This window comes from Bos indicus, chromosome 3, assembly GCF_029378745.1.
Source record: "Bos indicus isolate NIAB-ARS_2022 breed Sahiwal x Tharparkar chromosome 3, NIAB-ARS_B.indTharparkar_mat_pri_1.0, whole genome shotgun sequence".
Taxonomy (NCBI): Eukaryota; Metazoa; Chordata; class Mammalia; order Artiodactyla; family Bovidae; genus Bos; species Bos indicus.
In genome coordinates, this window is record NC_091762.1 from 108,115,342 (window position 1) to 108,138,789 (window position 23,448).

The 23,448-nt window shown below is 49.0% G+C and overlaps 1 protein-coding gene across 1 annotated transcript in view; it reads right to left on the minus strand.

Moving 5' to 3' along the window:
• Nucleotides 1-8,210: 8,210 nt before the first annotated feature.
• Nucleotides 8,211-23,448, minus strand: part of LOC139180362 (uncharacterized) — a 49,946-nt gene continuing 34,708 nt past the window's right edge. Inside the window, exon 2 of the mRNA XM_070781969.1 lies at nucleotides 8,211-9,517. Coding sequence (XP_070638070.1) covers nucleotides 9,486-9,517 — 32 coding nt within the window. The 3' untranslated portion in view covers nucleotides 8,211-9,485. The remainder of the gene's footprint in view (nucleotides 9,518-23,448) is intronic.

Here is a 23,448-nt window from a genome sequence, read left to right on the forward strand (position 1 = left end):
ATAGTACCCAAGCATCTGTCTGCCCACACCCTTGCAGCCCTGGGTTTTAATGTTTGGCCAAATCAAAAGGAAAATGACATTCATCTTTCTTGGCATTGCTTCCATTACTAGTGGGAGTAAATGAGTATCTTTTATGGTTTTCCATCATTTACAAGTATTTTCTTTGTGAATTGCCTGTTCCTGTCCTTTGCCCATTTTTCTAATAAGATAGTTATCTCTTAGTGAGTTGTAAGAGTTCTTTGTACATTTGAGATCAGATTAAACTTTTGCCTAATATATATGTTTCCCCCTGCCTTTTCTTCTCCCACTTTCCTTTTAATCATCTCTCAGGCAATTAAAGTTAAATTTTCATATATCCAAATTTATCAATCTTTTCTTTCTGTTTTCTGGATATCATGTCATGTTTAGATGACCTTCCCCACCTTAATGACCAAAATATGCATTTATATTTACGTCTTCATGGTCTTCATGGCTTGATCTTATTTGCATAGGTAGAAAACTAGATTTTGTTTCAAATTACTAGGCCATTATTCCAACTCCATTTATAAAATAGCCCATATTTCCCCAACTCAATTGAAATGCCATTTTAGCAGATAAAAAATTCCCTTAAAAATTTGGATCATTTCTGGATCCTGTTGGATCTCTATTCTGTCCCACTGATCTGTCTGTTCTCATGTAAGAATTTTCATTATTGTCCTTTATAAAAATATTTTAATACCTGATAGGCTAAGTATTCATCATTCTTTTTCAGAACTTTCCTGACAATTTTCAGCTTTTATTCTTCCACATTAGTTTTATAATTATTTTTGTCAAACTGAAAAAGAAAAGAATTCTGTTGGAGTCTTGTTTGGATTATCTTAAGATTGTATCGCCACTTAAGGAGAACTGACATATCTAAAGAATTAAATCTTTTCACACAAGAAGTAGGTGTATGTCATATTTATTAAAGCCCCTTTTGTAACCCTTAGAAAAGTTTTCTGATTTTCTTCATGTAAACTCTATATGTTTCTTGTAAAGCTCATTTCCAGCTATTTTGCGTTGCTGTTTTCTTCTCAACACTGTGGATGAGGCCTTTCATTTTATAAACAGAAAAGCTATTAATAATTCCTGTATATATTGTTTTCTTACAGGTCCTTTTACTAAATTCTTTATTTTTTCTAACTGCTTTCAGGAAATTGTCTTAGATTTTCCAGACAAATAATCTCTTATCTGCAAACTATGACTATTTTTTCTCTCCTCCCTCAATATTTAAACTTTTATCTTCTTGTCTAGTTCCAATGTCTAGCACTTTAGGAAAAATATTTTTAAAAATATTGATAACAAGAGCTATCCTGATTCAGTTCCTGTCTCTAACAAAAATATACCTAAGGTTTCAGCAGCCTAGCATCTCTTGTTCCATCCTTTTCAGCCCTGTGACCTCTACCCTGGCCTGGCCCATATTAACTTTTCACCTGTGGCATCACAAACGCCAAGAATAGGGATTCAGGGTTTGAAGTCAGATGACTCGTGTTCAAGTCCTGACTATCATTTATGAGCATATGACCTAGTCATGTTACTACTCAAGATCTTTGAAATTAAGATGGTTTTTATAAGGATGAAGTGAGCTAATATATACACTACGTGCAATATCAACAAATGATAATATTTTTTCAAGTCTCAGTCTCCAAATTCTCTTTCCATCCAACCTATAACCCAATCGTATGCTGACCTTCTCAAAATACCATTGTGATCACGCCATTCTACCACTTGCCCCCTTCCCCCCACTGCTTGCAAATCTCCAATTATTCCCCACTGCCGACAGAATCAGGCTTCCCGGGTGATGCTAGTGGTAAAGAACCCACCTGCCTATACAGGTAGATGTAAGAGATACAGGTTTGATCCCTGAGTCAGGAAGATCCCCTGGAGGAGGGCATGGCAACCCACTTCAGTCTTCTCACCTGGAGAATCCCATAGACAGAGGAGCCTTGCAGGCTATGGTGCATTGGGTCACAAGGAGTTGGACATGACTGAAGCAACTCAGCACACACACACACACCCCCCAACAGACTCAAGTCCAAGTTCTTATGTTTGCATCTAAGTCCTTCTTTTAAGCAACCCCAAACTTCTTTCCAGCCTTATTTCCTATAGATTCCTGCTGCCCCTGCCCATCACACACCCACTACCCACCTTCGACTTCAGCTGAAATGTTCTCCTCATTAACAGCTCCCTAATACCAAGCAGGTTCTCACTCCCAGCTCAGATCCCCCGAACAGCCTCTCTATCTTTTATTTGCAAGAAATACAAAAATGAAATCCAAACTGGTTTTAAAGGCAAATTTATTTAGCAACCTAACTGAACAGGCTTCAGGTACAGTTTGATCAAGGCTGGAATGCCACTTTTCTGTGATTTTCCAGGCTCTTCCCACCTCTGTATGTTGACAGGAATCTCACATCATGTTCCTAGTCACCACATGCCTACCAGGAACTAGGATTTTATTCTTCCTCATTTGAATCCAGAGATCAGGTGTATTTTCCCAGCCATCTAACAAATGTTCTGAGCTTCTGTCTCATTGGGCCACTCTAAACCAATCACTATGACCAGAGGGATATGTGTATTAATTGCTTTACAATCAACCAGTGTGCCAAGGTTGGGAAGAGAGTGGATTATCTTGACTGGCTAAACCAACCAAGACACTTCTCCAGAGTCACATACACTGTGAAGATGGATGGGATGCTGACAATCTTAGTGCTACAACTCCTTCCATTTCACTTTCCTGGGACTTAAGCCTCCTTTAAGACCCAGGTCAAGCCCCAGAACTCTGATCATGGGCTCCTTCCTTTTAGCTTCCAGGGCTCTTACTCTCTGCTCAATACCTGGTAACCAAGCCATATGTAATTTATACAGTCATTTGTCCATTTTCCCAGTTAGTAATGATAGAACTCATTAAAGCCTACAAAACATTTTATAAACACGAACCCTTTTGACCCTCACAACAATCCTCTGACACTCAGACAAGTTAAGTGACTTGCCTCCAGAGGTTTCTAGAGCAAGTTCTCTCTTGCTCTCACTCTCACTCTCTTTCACATATAAACACACATATGCACACACACACACTCTCCACATTCCCTCCTCCACTCCCCAATTCAAATCTGACCTGAAGATGCAGAAATCCCCTGGCACCACCTCCCTTTTCCCATTCACCTCAATTTCTAGAGCTCTTAGACTTCCTCCAAGAAGTACAGAGAAAGTTTCTTGCCAGACAGCAGTTTCCAAGATTTGTGTGACAAGACCGGGTAAAATTCAAATGACTCTGGGTGATTTAATCTGCTTGGGGCCAGGGTGGTAAATCAGGGCAGCCCAGGCTGCCACAGCCGCCCCAGAAACCCACGAGCCGAGCTGATGATAGGAGTTTATCTGCAGATCTGCAGGTGAGGGCCCTGGAAGCGTGAACTACGGCCCCGGGGAGTTCCCCTCCACTGCACTCGGAATACATTTGGAAGGTCCTACAGCCCACAGCCTCTCCCGGCCTACATGTTCCACCAGAAAACACCTTTCCCAAGGATGCGACCCCATTCCTCCCTTCCCTCGCCTCCCATGGTCAGAGGGGGAGCCCATATCCACACTGGACTCTTCGGGGAAGGAGACGAGCATCGGTCAAGCTCCCACTGAAACTGCTGCCTCTGTGCCAGGTCCTTGCACACCCACACACTCATTACCTCATTTCATCCTCACAACAACTTAATGAGGGAGGCATGTCCATCCTCAGTTTACAGGTGACTTAATTGAGGCTCAGGGCAATTAAATAACTTGCTCAGGGTTATTATACAGCTAGCAGGAGGCAGAGCCAAGATCCAAACCTAGATTCATAAGACTCTAAACTCCTCATCCTTTGGACTCCACCCCTCTGTGAAGTCCCAGGGAGCAAGAGAAGATGGCAGCTTCCATCAGAACCACCTTGTCTGAAAAGAGGAGAAGGCCCTGGCTGAAGGGGAGTTGCTATTCTGAGCAAAGGAAACAATAGTCTTTCCCAAGCAAGGGAAATGTCAAAGGAGAAGATAGTCACACTTATGACACCTACTGTGTGCTGAGCATGTATGCACACGTCGGGGCTGTGTATCAGGGGCTCAACATCCATCATCCTAATGTAACTCTGTGAGCAGTGGTATGCTGGTTAAATATTTACCAACTAGCAATCTGGAAGAATAAAAGAGCCCTGACTTGCATTGACACCATAAAGAAAGCTGAACACAGAAGAATTGATGCTTTTGAACTGTGGTGTTGGAGAAGACTCTTGAGAGTCCCTTGGACTGCAAGGAGATCTAACCAGTCAATCCTAAAGGAAATCAGTCCTGAATATTCATTGGTAGGACTGATGCTGAAGCTGAAGCTCCAATACTTTGGCTACTTGATGCAAAGAACTGACTCACTGGAAAAGACCATGATGCTGGGAAAGATTGAAGGCAGGAGGAGGGGACGATAGAGGATGAGATGGTTGGATGGGATCACCGACTCAATGGACATGAGTTTGAGCAAGCTCCAGGAGTTTGAGCAAGCTCAGGGAAGCCTGGCGTGCTGCAGTCCGTGGGGTCTCAGAGTCGGACACAACTGAGCAACTGAACTGATACTGATACTGACTTGCATTGAATAGTATCTGCCAATTTCTGTGGTGTAAATATTCCCACCATGGTCAACATTGAGCTCCCAGTGGAACTGAACACAGAATTGGGAAGAGATGTCCTCAACTGGTTCTATAAGCCAATAGGTGGGATTGACATATACACATTATTGATACTATGTATACAATAGGTAATTAATGAGAACCTACTGGATAGCACAGGAAACTCTACTAAGGCTCTGCTGCTAAGTCACCTCAGTCGTGTCCGACTCTGCGACCCCATAGACGGCAGCCCACCAGGCTCCCCCATCCCTGGGATTCTGCAGGCAAGAACACTGAAGTGGGTTGCCATTTCCTTCTCCAATGCATGAAAGTGAAAAGTGAAAGTGAAGTCACTCAGTCATGTCCGACTCTTAGCGACCCCATGGACTGCAGCCTACCAGGCTCCACTGCCCATGGGATTTTCCAGGCAAGAGTACTGGAGTGGGGTGCCATTGCCTTCTCCTACGGTGACCCAAAGTCAAAGTGTTAGTCACTTAATTGTGTCTGACTCTTTGCAACCCCGTGAACCGGGCCCTGCGAGACTCCTCTGTCCATGGAAGGCTCCAGGCAAGAGTACTCAGGTGGGGTGCCACTTTCTTCTCCAGGGGTCTTCCCAACCCAGGGGTCAAACCCAGGTCTCCTGCATTGCAGACAGATTCTTTACTGTTTGAGCCACCAGGGAAGACCATGGTGACCTAAGTGGGAAGGAAATCCAAGACAGTATATAAGTGTACATACAACTTATTCACTTTTCTGTATCAGTAGAAACTAACGCAACATTGTAAAGCAACTACACTCCAATCAAGAAATTTGTTTAAAAAAAGACAATAGAAATATATCCTAGCACACCTCCACCCGGAAGAGAGGTTTTATGAAACCCACTTAACAGATGAGACTCTATAAAAAGTACTCAGGCTAAAATCCGTTTCTTCCCAATTTTCTAAAGTCCACATTCTCGCAGCAGCTCCATGTTCCCTGAACCAGAAGCAATGCAGGGAGCCAAGGTCACTGATCTCGAATCTCTAAAGGAGGGTAGACTCCTGAGAGGTCCTGAAGGACAGAAGAAGACCAGCTGGTAAAAGCTCAGCAGATCGTGGTTGAGCATAAGGAGGGACTTTCTGAATGCCCCGCTCGACTGACAGCACCAGGAAGGCTGCATCCAGCTGTGCCTGGCACATAGGCAATGCCGAGCAATGAATGAATCAATCAAAACTTCATTCCACGTATGTTCCACTGATGCCTCAGACTCACCAAATCCCAAACTGAACCCATCACCTTTCCCAAAAGGCTATCCCTCCTCCAGTGTTTCCTGTCCCGATGAATATCACCAAGCTGGAAACCTGGAGTCTCTGACTCTCCCTCTTTCTCAGTCCCTGCATTCAGTCAATCAGCAAGTCCTCTCCACTCCACTCCCCAGCTCGTGTGAAACAGACACTTACATATCACACCCACTCCGCTCTCCTGGCTCAGACCAACACCATATCCCTGAGCTGACACACCAGTCTCCTCACTGGTCTTTCACCCTTACCCCCTGGCCTGGACCCACTCCCAGCCCTGGCCAAATCCATCATTGACAGATGCCAAAGTGATGTTTCAAAATTGCCCATCTGAGCATGTCCCTCCCATCTCTTCAGTGGCTCCCCATTACCCGGAGGATGGGACCAAAGTCCCTTGATTCTCCCAGGTCTAGCTGCATTTCCTTCTCCTATTTGACCTCAGACCGCTACCTCCACCCCAAGTTGGCCTTTATTCTGACAGCACCAAAGAGCGTGGTGCCCCCTGCACACCTGTCTCTAGCTTCCATCCCCGCCTTCGCTCATCCTCTACCCACCTCCTCCCCCGCCTGGAACGCCCTCATTTCCCCCATTTTACCTTCCTTTACCTCATGAACTCCTTCTCACCCTCTAAGACATAAAGTAACATGGTTTGGTTGATGATTCCCAGGGGCCCTTTTGCTCCCCTGGTGGCTCAGACAGTAAAAGAATCCGCCTGCAATGTGGGAGACCTGGGCTTGATCCCTGGTTTGGGAAGATCCCCTGGAGAAGGCTATGGCAACCCACTGCAGTATTCTTGACTGCAGAATCCCCATGGACAGAGGAGCCTGGTGGGCTACAGTCCACAGGGTCACAAAGAGTTGGACACGACTGAGGGACTCAGCAGCAGCAGCAGGGGGCTCTTGTAAACACTAACATTTCATAATTCTAATGCCAAGTCTTGATAGTCAAGGCTTTCTGGATTCTACAGTCAGCTTCTCTCTTTATGGGACCCTACAAGGGTCTTTGGGGATCCTCCAGTCCAATTTCACCATTTTTCAGACAGAAAATCTAAGGCCCAGAAAGAGAAGGGGATTTGCCTAAGACCACACAGCAAACCAGTAGCAGAGCCAGGACAAGAAGTGGGCACCTGCCTCCCAGCCCAGGGCTGTTTCTTTGCAATACACTCTTCAACCTGATCACCCCTCTACCCCAACTCCAACACAGACATTCCTTTTTTTAAAAATATTTTATTTATTCATTTGACTGTGCCAAGTCTTATTTGCAGCTTGTAGGATCATTTTAGCAGTAACAGGTGGGATCTAATACCCTGACCAGGGATCAAACCCAGGCCTTCCGCATTGGGAGCATGAAGTCTTGGGCACTGGACCACCACCAGGGAAGTCTCCAACACTTAGATTCTTCACACAGTCATCACTACCCCACCCGGACTTACGTCCCCACACCCAAGCCAGACTCAGCCCTTTCTTTCTACCTTTGCTTACGCAGCAAGGTCATTCCCTCACCTCCATTCAACTTCCAGGCCCTCCATCTCCAGGAAGCCCATCTTGGTTTTCAAGCCAAACCCAAACCCATTCACACTCCACACCCTTCCCTAAACCACCCATATTTGCCAGAACCCAGCAACTAGGGCTTGGCTCACTCTCATCAGTCAGCATCTTGTTCTGTCTCGCCAGGTAGGATGCCCATTCCTCAGTGGTCGATGACTCCTCACCTTTCTTCTTCTCCTCCTCTTCTTCCTTTTATATCCCCCAGCTCAATATACAACTGCTCAGAGTAACAAGGAGGAGCAAGAAGAGCATGGCATTTGACGTCAGACAGATGGAGGTTCAAATCCCTGTGTATCCCTGGCTGGTTCACCTTAATCCCTCTGAGCCTCAACTTTCCTTATCTACAGAATGGGTCCCCGTATCCCCTAAGGTTACTATGAGGATTGAATGACATTACCCATATTACAGGCCTAGCACTTAGTAGGTTCTTGATAAATGAGAGTTCCCTTCCCCACGGCCTTTCTCAGCGAATCCCCAAGACACTAGGAGAAAAAGGCTCCTCTGGGCTGGGAGGAGGGCAGAACATGAACACTCTCTCACTCCCCTCCTCAACAGGCTATGAGCAGCCTGTGTGCAGAAACGTGAGGCATCTCCAACCCCCTTTCCCCACCCCCAACAATCTGCTTTAACCCTCCCATCACAAATGCCTTGTTTATTTCAATATCATTCGTTTGGATTTTCCATTCATGCAAAAAAAAAGAAAATTACAAAATCAGATTTAAGAGGAAAAGAAGTATTTAATGAGTCAAACTGTCTGCAGCCCTGTTTCTTTCTCAGGAAAAAGTGGCTGTGATTCTGGCAAGAGAGAAGGAAGTGCAACAGCTTCACTTCACTGCAGCTGCCAGAAGAAGTGCATTTCAGAGTGGAACAGAACCTCTAAACAGTACATCTCCCCGCCAGGCGCTTCCTGTGCCGAATTCAGCTTGGCAGGTGACACTCCAGCTTGAGCAGGGATCCAGCCCTGACATGAGCAACCACAAGGTTCTCGTTCCTGCCCGCCTCCAGCATGGGAGGAACCAGCCCCATCAGGCTCCGGCAAACCGCTGACCACTGGGCTCAGGGCTCCAAGAACGGAGGAAGGCAGGCAGCTGGAAAAGCAGTGGACACACCTGGCCAGTAGCCAAGGAAACCTGGACCCCTCCCTGTTCCACAATATTCAGGGACTAGAACTTTCCTCTCGCCAAACGAGGGAGGTTTGGCATAAAGATCAGACCCAGGACTTGCTGTTCATAAAGTGTTCAGAAAATCTGCAGCTTCTTTTCCACTTTCAAAGGTGTCGTTCTAGAGGGCTGCTCTGGATTCCAAGGATTGAACTCCAGAAGGGTTCTATCCCTACCCCCTCAAAAAAAGGAGAAGAACTGAAAAAGCAGATACCAGCACATGACCTTCAGATATACCCAAGAGAGACTGCCCCAAGACAAAGAGCAGGCTGGATCAGACTGGTGGTCACCTCCCCTGACTCAAACCCCATACCTCTATTAATGTAGCCCACTGACTCATACGGAACCTACTGACCCCTGAACTCCTAAATCCCTTTCTCATAAACTGCTATTCCTCTCTACAATTTTTTTTCCTGTCGGCAAGATGGGCCCCAGCATTTATCCCCATGACATTTCATCCTGCTAAGTTCACCTCTTCACCCCAGTCTGTTGACATCTCTCTAGACCCTGATCCTGCTATCTGAGCTTTTCTCTGTCCTTTTTCTCTGTCCTCCCTACCTCCTACTGTTAAAGGCCTGCACGCTCTGCATCTTCTTCTGGTCCTTGGCATATACTGGTCAGAACTGGGGAGCAGGCAGAGCCCCACAGCAGCCTCTAAAGACCTTTACAGACTGACCTGTTCCCACTTATAAGAACATCCCATGGTTGTCCTTCAGATGGGCGCCCCTTCTGTGCCCTCATACCATCCATTGTGTCGTCAAGAGTCATAAGAGATCCTGTCCAGTGTCTGGGAGAGCCACGTGATACAGCAGAAAGGGCCAGGCAGATCCAGGCGTGAATCCCAGCTCCGAGGGTCTTGGGTGAGTCACTTAACTCCCTGGAGACTCAGTTTCTCATCTGCAAAATAAAGTATGGTCACATCTAGTGCACAAGCTTCTGAAGATCAACATGATGCATGTGATGGGACTTCCCTGGTGGTCCAGTGGTTAAGAATCCGCCTGCCAATGCAGGGGGCGTGAGTTTGATCCCTGATCTGGGAAGATTCCACATGCCGCAAGTAACACCATGACTACTGAAGCCCGCACACCACAACAGTGAGAAGCCTGAGCACCACAACTAGAGAGGAGCCCCTGCTCGCCACAACTTGAAAAAGCCTGTGCACAGCAATGAAGACTCGGGGCAGCCAAAAATAAATAAGATTAAAAAAAAAAAGAAGACCATGTGAGACATCCAGTAGAAGTAGGTGCTCGGTAAATAGATCCCAGTCCACCACATGCTAGCTCACTTCCTTCAGCCTCCAGTCAGTAAGCTGGCGAGAATCTGAAAGACGTGCCTGGTCTGCTGAACCCACGTTGGCTCCAAGGGTCACTGCCTTGTTTCCTGAGTGTCACAGATTTTACCACCCCTGCTTGGCCCTCACGCTAATGTGAGATCAGCCAAAACTCTGGCTCTTTTTCATGTGAATTTCTGTTAGGACATTCTTCCCTTCCTGGATCTGTGCAGTTTTGCTTATACACCTAAAATAATAACAGTGATAATAGCAGCCTAATCCTTTCAATCCTGGAATGAAATTTAAAGTATCTCTATTTTGCCTATGAGGAGACTGACTTCATCTTCTAACGCACAGGGTGCGGGTTGGATGCCTGGTCAGGGAAGCTGAGATCCAACATGCCTTGCAGGCAAAAAACCAAAACATAAAACAACAGAAGCAATATTGTAACAAAATCAATAAAGATTTTTTAAATGGTCCACGTCAAAAATATAAACATGTCACAAGTGAACTTATCTACAGAACAGAAGCAGACTCACAAACAGAACAGACTTGTGGTGTCGAGGGCGGTGAGGTGGGATGGACTGGGAGTTTGCGATTAGCAGATATAAACTGTTACATAGAGGATGAACACACAGCAAGGTTCCGCTGTAGAGCACGGGGAACTATGTTCAATATCCTGTGATAACCAGAATGGAAAAGTATATACATATATATATGAATCACTTTGTTGGACAGTAGAAATTAACACAATATTGTAAATCAACTATACTTCAATACAATTTAAAAAAAGAAAGTCACACTTACATGCTCAATAGCCACACGTGCTTGGCCAATGCCTCCTGTGTTGGAAAGCTCAGACCTAGACAGTTCTCCATTAATTCCCTCATTTAGTGAGATACTCCCTGTTACAAATACCTGAAAACCTACTTAAGTTACCACATACCATGGGCCTGGGTCACTTGACAGGAAGGTTGATGAATGTCATCATGTCACTGAGAATGATTTAGGGACCCCAATGCTTCTTCCAGCTAATATGTTTTTCCCGCCCCCCTCCAACTCTTCTCCAAAACAACTGTCTTTACCTGGTCTGCTCCACCTCCCTTTTTGATACCCTGAAATCTATTATTCATTCTCAGAACCCTGTCAAAACCGCTCCTGGAAAGATAAGCAACTTTCCTTTAAAAAGGAACTTCCCCTCTCTCCTCCCTTGCCATCCTTTATCTGCACCTTGGTGATGTCAGCTCTTACTGGGCCACAGATGGTGCTCTATGATTAACATAGAGGGGGAAAGAAAGTGACACTTAAGAGAACTCTTGGAAAGAGATGATGAGGTTATTCATGGGTTCATTCATTCAACAAATATTTATTGAATACACAGTGAGACAGAGATGGTCCTAATAGTGGGGATACTAACGTGAACAAAAGAGCTAAAATTTCTTACCCTCTTAGAGTTTATATTCTGGCAGGGGAGAGAGAAATTAGAAACTAAATAAATATAATGTGTTCAATAGTGATGGGTGTTGAGACTTCCCTGGTGGTCCAGTGGCTAGGATTCCGCATTCCCAATGCAGGAGGCCCAGCTTTGACCCCTGGTCACAGAACTAGACCCCACATACCACAACTAAGATCCAGTGGAGCCAAATAAATATATAAATTTTTTTTAAAAAATAGTGATGGCTGCGATGGAGAATTCTAAAGCAGAGAAGGAGCAGGAAACAGGAAGGGCACAGTTTTAAGTGATCAGGTCCTCACCCTCACTAATTCTTCTATTAAGCAAAACACACTCTCAGATCTTTCCCCAAACACACTGTCACACACACACACGCACGCACGCATGCGCCCGGTTTACTCAAGCCTCAGGGTCACGCACCCTCGAGGTCACCCAGGGAGGCAAAAGTCAGAACTGGCAGAACCCTCAGTGGCCAGAGGGAAGTGATGCTGGGAGGCACCAGCTTGCCTGAGGCCAGTGGCACCCACAAAGGTACCCACACTTGGGAACACCCACACATAAGCACACAGACTTGTACACACATATTCACACAAAAATGCAAACCCCCATTCCCTTCTTATAGGCAACCCGGTGGGGTGAGGTTTGGAGAGCTTCTGACAATTTCCGTGTTGCTTGTTCACTTCGCCCTCCCCCACCCACCCTACCCTTCCCAGCTGTTTCAGCATCTTCTTCCTGCCCTGACCAGCAGCCGCAAGTTCCCTGGATGGCAGGTGTGTGCACACAGATGCATCCTACGTGAATGTGTAGACATGTAGTTTGCAACTGAGGAGGACACGTTTGTGTGTAAGAATTCACACATAGGGAGTCTGTGGCATGTGTGTATGTGTGTATGTACGCACATGTGTGTGCACGCTCCCAAGAAGACAGAGAAATTTATAATCTAAATCTCGCTTCTCCGGAGGATGAAAGCAAAGCAAAGTTCAGGTTTAAATCACACGACCACGGGCAGGAGGGGTTCCCTTGCCTTACATGATTATCTGCCGTGTGCAGCGGAAAGGGCTGGCAGGCAGGAGGCAGCCAGCAACCCGTCAGCAGGGAGTCATTTGTTGTCTCCAGGCCCCTGGGACCCGCTGTGCCTGCTCCGTGAGGGCGGGAGACCCAGAGAGCAGCAGCGACAAGCACATGCCTGTCCCAGGTGTGGGGGATGGGGGAGGAAGGGGCCGCATCCGGCCCAGGCTTCCTGGTGCTAAAGAAAAGCAGAGAGAGGCGGGGCAGGAGTCTGCAGGCCAGAGAAGCCCAGCCACTTGGGCTGGAGGGAGAAAGGGGGTCCAGGCAAGAAGTGGCCCCAGTGCAGACCCCACCCTGCCATCCTCTTCACCAGCCATAGTAACACCCTCAGGGTTCTAGGATGTCCGAGTCTTAGCCTGAGTTTGCCTGATTCCTTCTCCCTGGGACCTTCGACTCTTCCCTCTGCTCCATCCCTTTCTCTTTGTTTCTGTGTGTTTGTTCTTTGCCTCTACCTGTCTCTCTGTCTCTGGGATTTGTTTTTTATCTGTGTCTGGCTGTCTGGCCGCCTCTCTCCATCTGTCTGTCTTTCACTCTCCAAGTCCCTTTATCAGTCCCCCTAACCTCAAGGTTTCCCTCTGCTGACCTCTGTCTGCGGTGGCCTTGCTGGTGACACGTCACACACCTCCCAGGGCGGCGCATTATTCCATTTGAGCCTCTTGCCATTTGCCCGTGAGGGGGCATGTGGTACAGGCTGGGAGAGCTGGAGTTAAAAACCCCATTTTACAGATGAGGAAACTGAGCTCCCAGAAGCTAAAAGCCTTGCCCAAGGCCACACAGCTGGCTTTGAATTTACAATCCAGGTGTGCTTCCACTGTGTGACCAGCTCCCCAACCTCCACATCACCTGGAAGCATGAGCAGCTCCCCCCAGTCCCCCAAACCCTAAAGTGAAGAGAGTTTAAGGACCCAGTGCCACACAACGGCTCATCCCTGGCCCAACCACAAAAACTGCCTTTGATTCACTAAACTTCCTAGAAAACAGGGCTGAGATGGCATTTTGGGGACTCTGTGTATGTCCTCCAAGGATGCCCAATGCCAGCCCCACTCTCCCCCCATATCTGAAGTGTGTGCACATCCCACATTCCCCAGGCCCACCTGGGATGAATAGGCTTCCTGCTTCTCAAGTAGGTGCCTCTTGGGAGCTCAGTCTTCCCATCTGTACAATGGGGACGTTGGGTCTCCCTCACACTGCGGAGGTAGGCCGCCGCTCCAACCAACACAGCAGCTCCTCTCCCTCTCCGGGACCCTGATCTCTAAAAGAAACCTAACTTCAGCCACCAAGAGCCCTTGGACACCTCTGGAGGATCACTGCTTTTCCAACGGACCCAAACTACTCTTGACCACATGCATAAGCAGCAACCACGAAGCCACGGGCCCAGACACAGAGGTTCATCTGCAGCAGCAAAGTCCCACAGCCTCCCAAGCCCACACCGCTGCCTCCAGCCCCCACCAGGGAGGCGTCAGCGCCAACGACCCGCCAGGGCCGGCCCATTTTCCTTTCTTTTCATTGCCGGCTCCGTGTGTAGTTATAGAACCAGGTCTCCACAGAGTAATTTACTGGCAGAATCTCTCCCAGAATCCAGCTTGAAACCAAGCTGTAAAAACAGCTTCGAGTGTAAATAATTCATGCAGACAATATGACTTTTTTATGTAAATTCGGTGCATTAACCCTCTATTATAATGATGGACGACAGATAGGGGCGACGTTGCCTTGGTAAGAGCTAATGGATGGCCGCCATAAATTCACTGCACATTTTATTGTGTTGCTGGAAATTGTGCCTTCAGGCAATGCTGTTTACTTTTATGTAAAACTCTAGGTTCCCTAAATATTACAAATATTTTACATCCAGCTCCTCAGCATTTGGGCTCTGCCCACAAATCAAGCTTTCTCCATGTGAGTTGTAATTAAAGGTTTGTTGTTTTTTTTTTTCCTGGGACAATTATCTGCAACTATAAAGAGAAATATTTTTCCCCTTTAGATGTTCCGTCATTGACTTATTAACAAATCCTTTGAAGAAGGAGGTGGTAAGCGACTCACTGTGGTACTTGGCACGAGCGGGTCGTGGGAGAAGGGGCGCTGTGGGTCCAAGAGCTTGGTGGCTGGCTTTTATGTCTGGCAGCCACTCCGGTTTATTTACACATATGATATTCTGGGCCTTCCTCCCCCTTCTTCTTCTATAATTCATGACCACTTTAGCAGGGTAATTCCTCCAGCCACCTCTGCAAGAAATGGGCCCCTTGCAAGCCCCCTGCCCATGCTCCTCTGGGGATGAAGACACCGGGGCCTTACGCCTGAGAGGGTCAGAAGCGGCATCTTGGCAGCTAACTGCCCGCACACGAGCCAATTCGTCCCTTCCTTGGCCCCCATCCGCTCACTGGCCCAGAGCGCCTTGGACGGAAACTCGGAGTTTCCTGCATTGATTCTCGTTCAGTCCAAAGTGTTGGAAAGGCCCTTCTGGCTCAGTCCCAGCCCAGGGAAAAGGTCGCTAGGATCCATTGAGTCCTGCATGAGGCCTGGGGAGAGGAGGGCTGAGGACCTCAGAAGCTTCTTAATGAACGGAGGCAACAGCTGGAGCAGCAGCCCTCTTTAAAAATAATCCTCACACTTGTTTATTATTGTCATTAATATTAATAGCCACTCTGTTAATATTCATCTAGCTGCATTAATATCCTCCAGCAACACCTGGGATCTCCAAGCACTCCTAATGGCATGTGGACTCTGGCTGCAGCGCCCCTACCTCTCTGCCTGACCCTCCCCAAGGGCATCACTCCCATCCTGCCCGGGTGTCAAACCGCCCTCCACCTGCCTCAGGAGACCCAGAGCCACGAGGGATTTGGAATCATTTCTAAGTCCCGGGGGCATTACTGGGAGGATGGGACCGCAGGCCAAGGACCCTGAACATTTCCTGCCTCTCCCAGGGCACAGGAAGGTTCTGACAAAGGTGGCTAAGAAAGAAAGATAGTTCATTTCCCCCCAGGGACTCAATTTCCTGCAGAATCAGGAAAAAAAAGACACGTTGGTTAAAAACAAAGATGAGATATCATTTTTCACCGATTAGATTGGCAAAGATCATTATAAAAATAATGGCAACAGCAGCAACCAGCTCGCTTCCTGTATGCACCCACTTAGCCCTCGCTGCCTTCTTGCACTGACTTTCACGGACTCTCCCGACAACCCCTTCCACGTACCCTTTATGAGACTGTAAAAAGCAACACCTTTGCGGAAAGCAATTTACAATATGTGATGAAATGCAAGCTCCACTTACCCTTTGACCCAGCAATCCCATTTTTGGGAATTTTCCGTGTGTTACTCATTGAAAATACAGCTCCCTTTAAGTGAAGTCCTCTTGCTGTTCCCCTGCACACCCACCCATCATTTTCTCTTCCTCTGTCCCCTGTCCACTCATCTTTCAACCTGAGAGTCACCTCCTCAGAGAAGCCCTCCCTGACTCCCGAGTCTAAGTTACCTTCTCCTGTCTGACTCTCTCTCTTTTCCTTCGTACTCTGTGTACTCTGTACTGCATATCATGTGCTAATTGGATAGTTATTTCTGTAAATGCTTAAGACATAAGCTCATCGCAAAAAATCGCTGTCTTCCCTGCTGGCAGGGGCTGGTTGTCCTGTCTCCTCACTACATCATAAACTCTGCAAAAACAAGGACCAACCATGTAGTTTTAGTCCCCATTCCTATTCCCAGCCCGGCACTGGCCTGGCATGTAGAACACCCTTGATTAACATCTGTGGCATGAATGAATGAATGCACAAAGATAGGCACGCAGACCATCATTGCAGGGATGTTTACAAGAGCAAAACAATTGGAAAAACATCTATCGCCATCAGCTGGGGACTGGGTAAGTGAGGTATATTCAAACGTATAATACAAGCATTCAGAACTTGAGGTGGATCTATATGTATTGACATGAGGATGTCCATGACATATTGCTGAGTGGAGGAAAAAAAGAAACAGGTGACGGAACAGCATGTGTCGTCTGATCTCGCTCAGGGTAGAATCGCATACGTGGAGTCTATTTGTGTATATTTATGCACAGAGAGAAGTCTGGAAGGACGCTCACCAAAATGTTATGTGGTTATCTCTGGATGGTGAAATCTGAGGTGATTTTTACATTTTTCTTTGAACTTTTCCATATTGTCTGAATTTTTTGCAATGAGCATATGTATCCTTTTTTACAAAATGATAAAGCTGGCTTCAAAAGAAAAAAAAAAGTATAGGTACATTAAGAAAGAATGGGAGAGGGAAGTGCCTTATGAAGGGCTCAACCCCAAGCCAGGCAAACCCAGAAGAAGCTGGGGTCGGGGCAGGGGCGGGGGCGGCGGGGCTGTCTCCCTTCTGCTGTGGGCTAGGCACCCTCCAAGGCTACAGGGGAGATTTGGAGCCCTGGAGCCCCTGCACCCCATCTTCTCAGGGCACGTCATGCCTGTCCAGAGTGGAGTTTCTAAATAGGGATTTCCGCATTTGATTCTTCTGACATGCTTTACCGCCTCAGAGCTGTTTTGCAAAATTCATAGCGGTTTTCGCAGGCTCCAAGCTTCCTGGGACCAATTCCATTTTGAACAATAGCGGAGTGTCTGCTTGCGGGTCGGGTCGGCCCACCCCAGAGCAGCCTCCCAGCCCATGAGCTGGGACTGTGGGGCTGAGTGTCGAGGCTATGGCATGAAAATACATGAGCTCGCCTTGTCCTCGTCCTCACCTTGCTCCAGTCCAGTGGGGGCAGGGGGAAGGAGAGAGCTCTTCCCGTCTCCCGGCCCTCCTGTGCCCTGATGGGACCCTCCTAGCGAGAGATGAGGGAAACCAAGCCCTTCCCCACATCCCTCCCTTTCTACTGCTTCACCTCCTACGGTCTCGTTTCCCAAGAACCACCTAAAACCCTGAGAAGCTAACTGACTTGGCCAAGCCAAGGTCACAGGGCTGGACAGTGGGAGGGTGTGGGGTGGGGTCTCCTGCTGTTGTCCTATGCATGCCTTCATTGAAAAAAGCTTGGTAGGAATTTCCTGCTGGTCCAGTGGTTAGTACTTGGCGCTTTCACTATCGTGGCCCTGGATTCAATCCTTGGTCAGGGGATCTGAGATCCCACAAGCCATGGGGGGCAGCCCCCCAAAAACCAAAATCAAACAAAACAGCTTGGTGCCCCATTCTTTAAAAGAAATCCAAGAGGTCTAGCAGCATGGTCATTACCCCAAACTAAGACACAGAAGACCCCTTCGCTTGCCTCTGTGTCCTTAACTCTGCCTTCCCTCAGTCAGGATCCAATACCCCATACCCAGAACCACATTTATAAAATTTACAAAACTTCACATTGCCAGGGGCGGGGCAGGGGGTAGAGTGCGGGGCAGGGGGTGGGGTGCGGGTCAGGTGGAATCTCTGCTCCTTAGGCTGATAATGCAGGTCTCTATCCCACTCCAACCACACCCGTCTCCAGGCTTCACTGAATGACTTACAATCATCCCAGCCCTCTGCGCTGTCACACGTTCCCCCCTCCCACCCCTGCCTGGACCATGCATCTCCCTCCCCTCTCACCTGGCTAATTTCCACTCCAGCTCTAGGATCCAGCTTGGTGGTCACCTCATCTGGGAAGTCTTCCCAGATTACCCCTCCTCCTCCTCCAAGTCGCTTCAGTCATGTCCAACTCTGTGAGACCCCATAGACGGCAGCCCACCAGGCTCCCCCGTCCCTGGGATTCTTTAGGCAAGAACACTGGAGTGGGCTTCCATTTCCTTCTCCAATGCATGAAAGTGAAAAGTGAAAATGAAGTCATGTCCAACTCTTAGCGACCCCATGGACTGCAGCCTACCAGGCTCCTCCGTCCATGGGATTTTCCAGGCAAGAGTACAGACCACTTATTCACCAAATACTTAATCAGCCCCTATGATGTGCTGTCAGACGTTCCTAGAGGGCAGGGATATATCACCAGGGCCAGCTTTAATCGACTTCACAACTGTATGGCAATGGCCCAGATCATCAGCCCCATCTGATCTGTAGATCAGAGAACCGAGGACCGCCTGGGCAAGCTTTGGACAAGGGCAAGAAGGGGAAAGGAAACGTTTCCTAAAACACCAAACTGACCTGGCAATCCCCTATGGTCAGTGCCTCCTCCCAACTGTCTCCCCTAAACATTCCGCCTACTAACCCACCTCCAGGCCCCTGCAGGGGGCCTGCGCTCTTTCTCTCTCTCTCCTGCATTCTCCCACCTCCCTAAGCCTTTTATAATTCTTCCCAGACACCACTTTCTCTCTTGCTGCTGGGCGTTTGCACCTGCTCTTTAGCTCTGCCTACGACAGTCTCTGTTCTTATCTAATCAACTTCTGCGTGGTATTGATTTTGACTCAGCAACGCCTTGTGTCCCCTTCTCTCCCCTTCCTCCCCATTGCCTCGCTCAGGGTCACTGTCTCCGGATTACCCCTCACCTGCCGTCACCGCCTCCCCGCAGAAGCTAGACCCAGACTCTGATTCCTAAAGGTCTTCTTCACAGGCTCCCCCATGCACTGGGTGGTCTCCACCAGCTACACATCCCCCACTCCTGCAACTTTCTCCCTGTCTCAAGCCACCCCAAAGGGGCCAGACAAGTCCATGCCTGAGCTCCCTCAGCCTGGCTTGCTCTTCTCTGCTTCTTCATCTGACTCATCCCTTCTCATCCTCTAAGACCCTGCTCAACAACGGCCTCCTCCCAGAAGCCTTCCCTGCCCCCAGCCCACCCCATCTCCTGCTCAGGGCTAGATGAGTTTCGGCCCAGCACTCTGTGCCATTACCCTCATGGCCTCAGTGTCACCGCCCAGGTATGGGCTCATCTCCCCACTGCACCGTGGGCTCCTTGACGGAGGGCATGCAGTGCCCAGTGCATGTCCGTTACTGTCATTCTGTGCAGGGTCAGACCATCAGCCCCGGTTTATAGGTGAGGAAAATGAGGCGTGGAAAGGCCAAGCGACTCTCCCAAGGTCACAGAACAGGCAAGCGGTGCAGCCAGGGCTTGAACTCAGATGCCACTATTCCCAGGGCGCTGTTCTTTCCACTGCATCACAACTTCAATTAGGAACCACTCTAGCAAGCATCTCATATACACATATACACACACAGACTTCAACATGTATAGAAATGCACATGGGTATATCCAAACAGAGACACACACAGCCCTACTGACACACAGATGAACAGACACAAACAGCAGACTCCAAAGGCGTGCCTGATACACACGAATACTCATACACGTGTGCCAACTAATATACACAGATGAACACAAACATACACATCCATGCACACATGCATTTGTGCACATAACCCACGCAGACGCACAGACACACACTGAGTATATCCAGGTGCACACACAGACATGCGCAGACACACACTTTCATTCACACATACCTAGTCACAAATACACAGACCAGCAGATATGTCCCTGGGCACACAAAGACGTACACACACATATTCAGAGAGGCATGCATATAAAATCTCACTCTTAGTCACTCACTCCCAAGTCATCACGGGCACACACAGACACAGGGGTGCCCTCATGTACCACTCAGGTGCCTTCATGTCAACACAGAAGCACGTGTGTGTGCACACACACACGAGGATACATGCAAACCTATAGACCTTCACAGGAAGCAGCGCACACACACATGAGCCAGCACCCACAGAAACACACAGGCAGACACGCTTAGTGAACGCCAGGTCAAGGGAGCTGTCTGCTAGGGGCGGGGGCCTGTCTGAAGTACCTCGGGGCGCTCACATTTTTGCAGCTCAGGAAGGCAGCTGACATACCAGCCCGGCTGTGATGGTATTTTGCATAAATGCTAATGTATTAATTACCATGTACAGTACACAGAGCTGCCATTTAAAAGAAAAACTTAAGACTTTTTAATTCAAAAGCCCCATGCGGGGTGGGGGTAGGGGGCCTGCCCCATGCAGTGGGTGGAAGCAGGCAGGGTAGCCGTGCCCAGGCCCACTGTCCCTACACATGGGTCCCCGCCTGCAGCCTCCAGCCCAGCCTGCCCCAGGGGTCAGGCAGCCAGGACTCAGCCTTGGGGGCCCTGGTGCTCCCCGCCCCCACCCCACCCCCAGGACCACGGCACGTCTGGAGCCGTGGGGTGGAGGAGGGGTAGGGAGAGTCGGGGAGGACCCCTTAAGGAGGGGGCAGCGCCGGGGCAGGATTCAGAGCCGAGATGGACAGGCCGGCAGGATCCTTTCCTCCATGCAATCCATTCTCTGCAAGGGAACCCGAGTAACCTTTTAAACCAGTGCATCAGATTATGTCATGCCCTGGCTTTAATCCTTTCAAAGGCTTCCCATGGCTCTTGGAGGAAAGTTCACACTCCTTAAGAGCCTGTAAAGCCCGATGTGAGCTGGTTCTCTCTTACTTCCCCAGGCCTCTGCTAGTCACACAGCCAGCTCATCCTCACATCTCCAGGCAGGTTGCTCCTCATCCACCAGGCCTCTGCTCCCCCAGAACCTCTTCAGGGCCTCTCCCCTGACTGCCCCTGGCCACCCCATTTAAAGGAACCCCTCTCCCTATCCTTTATCCCCTCTGTGTAGCTCATCTCATTAATGTAAACTTCTTTTTTGATTTTTTTTGACTTGATACTATTTACGTCCCCTACTATAAAGGAGTTTTGGAAAGCCAGGATTTTGCAGATCTAGTTTCATCACAATATCTCCCCTCCTTGGACAGGGTCTGGTACTTAGGAGAGGCTCAGCTAAAAGTTTGTTAAATGAGGGAATTCCATGCGGTCCAGTGGTTAAGACATGGGTTTTCACTGACACAGGCCCAGGTTTAATCTCTGGTTGGGGAACTAAGATCTCGTAAGTCATAGATGAATAAATAAGCACCCCCCAAAATGTCTGTTAAACAAGAGCACAACCTGGGGTGAACGAGAGATGTCCTGTCTGCCCAGCTCCATTCCGAGTACTAAACTGAGGGCAGTCCTGGCTTCTCTGTCTCCCACAGGGTGGTGCATGGTCCAGAGCAGGACGCCGAAGCCCAGGGCAGAAGACACGTCCAGCATCACGCAGCATCTTAGAGACAAGTATTTAGGCCTCCAGAGTCCTCCAGGCATCTCGCAGAATGAGCCTCAAAGGATGCTACTTAAACAGCAGCAAAGAGTGGCAACTCAGCCCTTTCCCTTGCCCCTCACTTTCACATCCGGTCTTACACAGGCCTTGCAAGGGAAGCATCCTTTCCCCAATTTCAGAAGAAATTAAGGTGCTGAGATATAGGTCAAGCACCCAACATCTCTCAGGTTGTCAGAGGAGGAGTCAGGATTCAAATCCATGTTTGCTGCCAAATCGAGGCTTCTTCTGCTGGACCACGAACCTGCTCTCCCCTCCAGACCCTCAGGGGTGCTTCTGGCCTCTGGAGCATAGCAACAATAGGCCTCATCCTCCCGGGAGGCAGGAAAGCCAAAGTGGTCCTGCCAGGCAGGTGAAAAGGGAACCCGGGACCCAGCTGGCCCACTCCCTAAACACAGAGTAGAGTCCTCCATCCACCCCCATCCCCACCCAGCTGCCAGCTCTCACCATTCTAGATGCTGCATCTCTCCCAAACCCAGGCCCCCTGCTCTTCCCCCCAGACCCCCTGCCCTGCCCTCATCCAGGCTGTATCACCATCATCTCTCACCTATACTCTTAAGACAGCCTTTAGTCTGGATGTTCACATCTGCCCTCCACCCAGCAGTCAAAGTGATCCTCCCTAAGTTGAAATCATATTTCCCTTCCCAATGACTTCTCCTCTCCCCACTGTACCACCAAATCCCCCTGTACCACCCTGATGGTGTTCGTAAAGGTGCATCAATGTTAACCCACACTCCCGAGTTCAAATCCTGACTCTGCCACTTACTAGCTGAGTGGCCTTGGACAAATCACCTAACCTCTCTGTGCTTCAACCACCTAATCTGTAAAGTGGGAATAATAATAGTATCCCCCCTCCTAGGGTCATTATAAGGATGAAACGAGTTAAAATATGCAAAGCACCAAAAATAGTGCCTGGCATCTGAAAAGCACTAGGTAAGAGTGTGCTGTTCTTCACAATTTGTGTGTGTGTGATTGCTTGATTTGTGGCTTTTTCCTTCACGACATTATAAATTCTAGGAAGAGGGGGTCTTGGCTGGGATGACCACTCGGACACTTCTTGGCCCGCTCGCGTCCCTCTCTGCCTGCGGTCTTTGTTCTGCTTTCCCCTGTTCTGGCTGGGTGTTGGCCCGGGAAAGAGGAGGAGGGCATGCCCCCGGCAGGAAATGCTGTCAGCATCAGCGTCCCAGGCCTGATGAAGATGACAGGCAGCAGCCAGAGACGACTGCTCCCCGCAGAGGGCCGGGTGGGGACGGTCCCCTCCAGAGCCCCAAGTTCCCCAGGGAGCCCCCACAGGGCCAAAGCTCCTTTTGTCCAGAAGGTCAGGAGCAGCTGGCCAGCTGCAGGAGAGTTCCGCTGCCCCGCTGCAGCCAGCGGCCCAGATGTGCGTGTTTGCACAGCCGAGTCCGGGCTCTGAGGGAGCCTTGTTGAGCATCATGAAAGGGGGCTTGTAAGGAGGCAGACAGCCTCCGCACCCGGGCCCGCCTGCCTCCAGGACAGCAACCAGGAATGCAACCCGCAGGAAGCCCTTCCTACCAGGCCTGCCAAGTGCCCTGCTCCCGCTCGAGGATCCGGGCCGCTGGCAAGAGCAGGTTCAACTTGCCAGCAGCAGACTGGATGTCTGGGTTCTGATCCGTCCTCAGTCGCCTCTTCTGTAAGATGGAGAGAGGCCCCAGTCTCTCCGCACAATGAGGAGCAAGCGAAGCTCAGAGCCTTATGGGCAGAAGAGAAGAAAGACCAGAAAGAATGTTCACCTTCATGCACCTCAGTTTTTCCATCTGTAAACAGGGATGATAGCTACTGCTTCCTGGGGTTGTCCTAGTGACAAAATGCCAAACTGCCAAAACAGTGCATGTGCTGACACACAGAGGTGCTCAGTACTCTTTCTCCTTCTCTGTTCACCAGGCTCTAAACAGGGCCCCTGAGGATGCCTACATTGAGGGTGGGGGCTTCCTCCTCACCC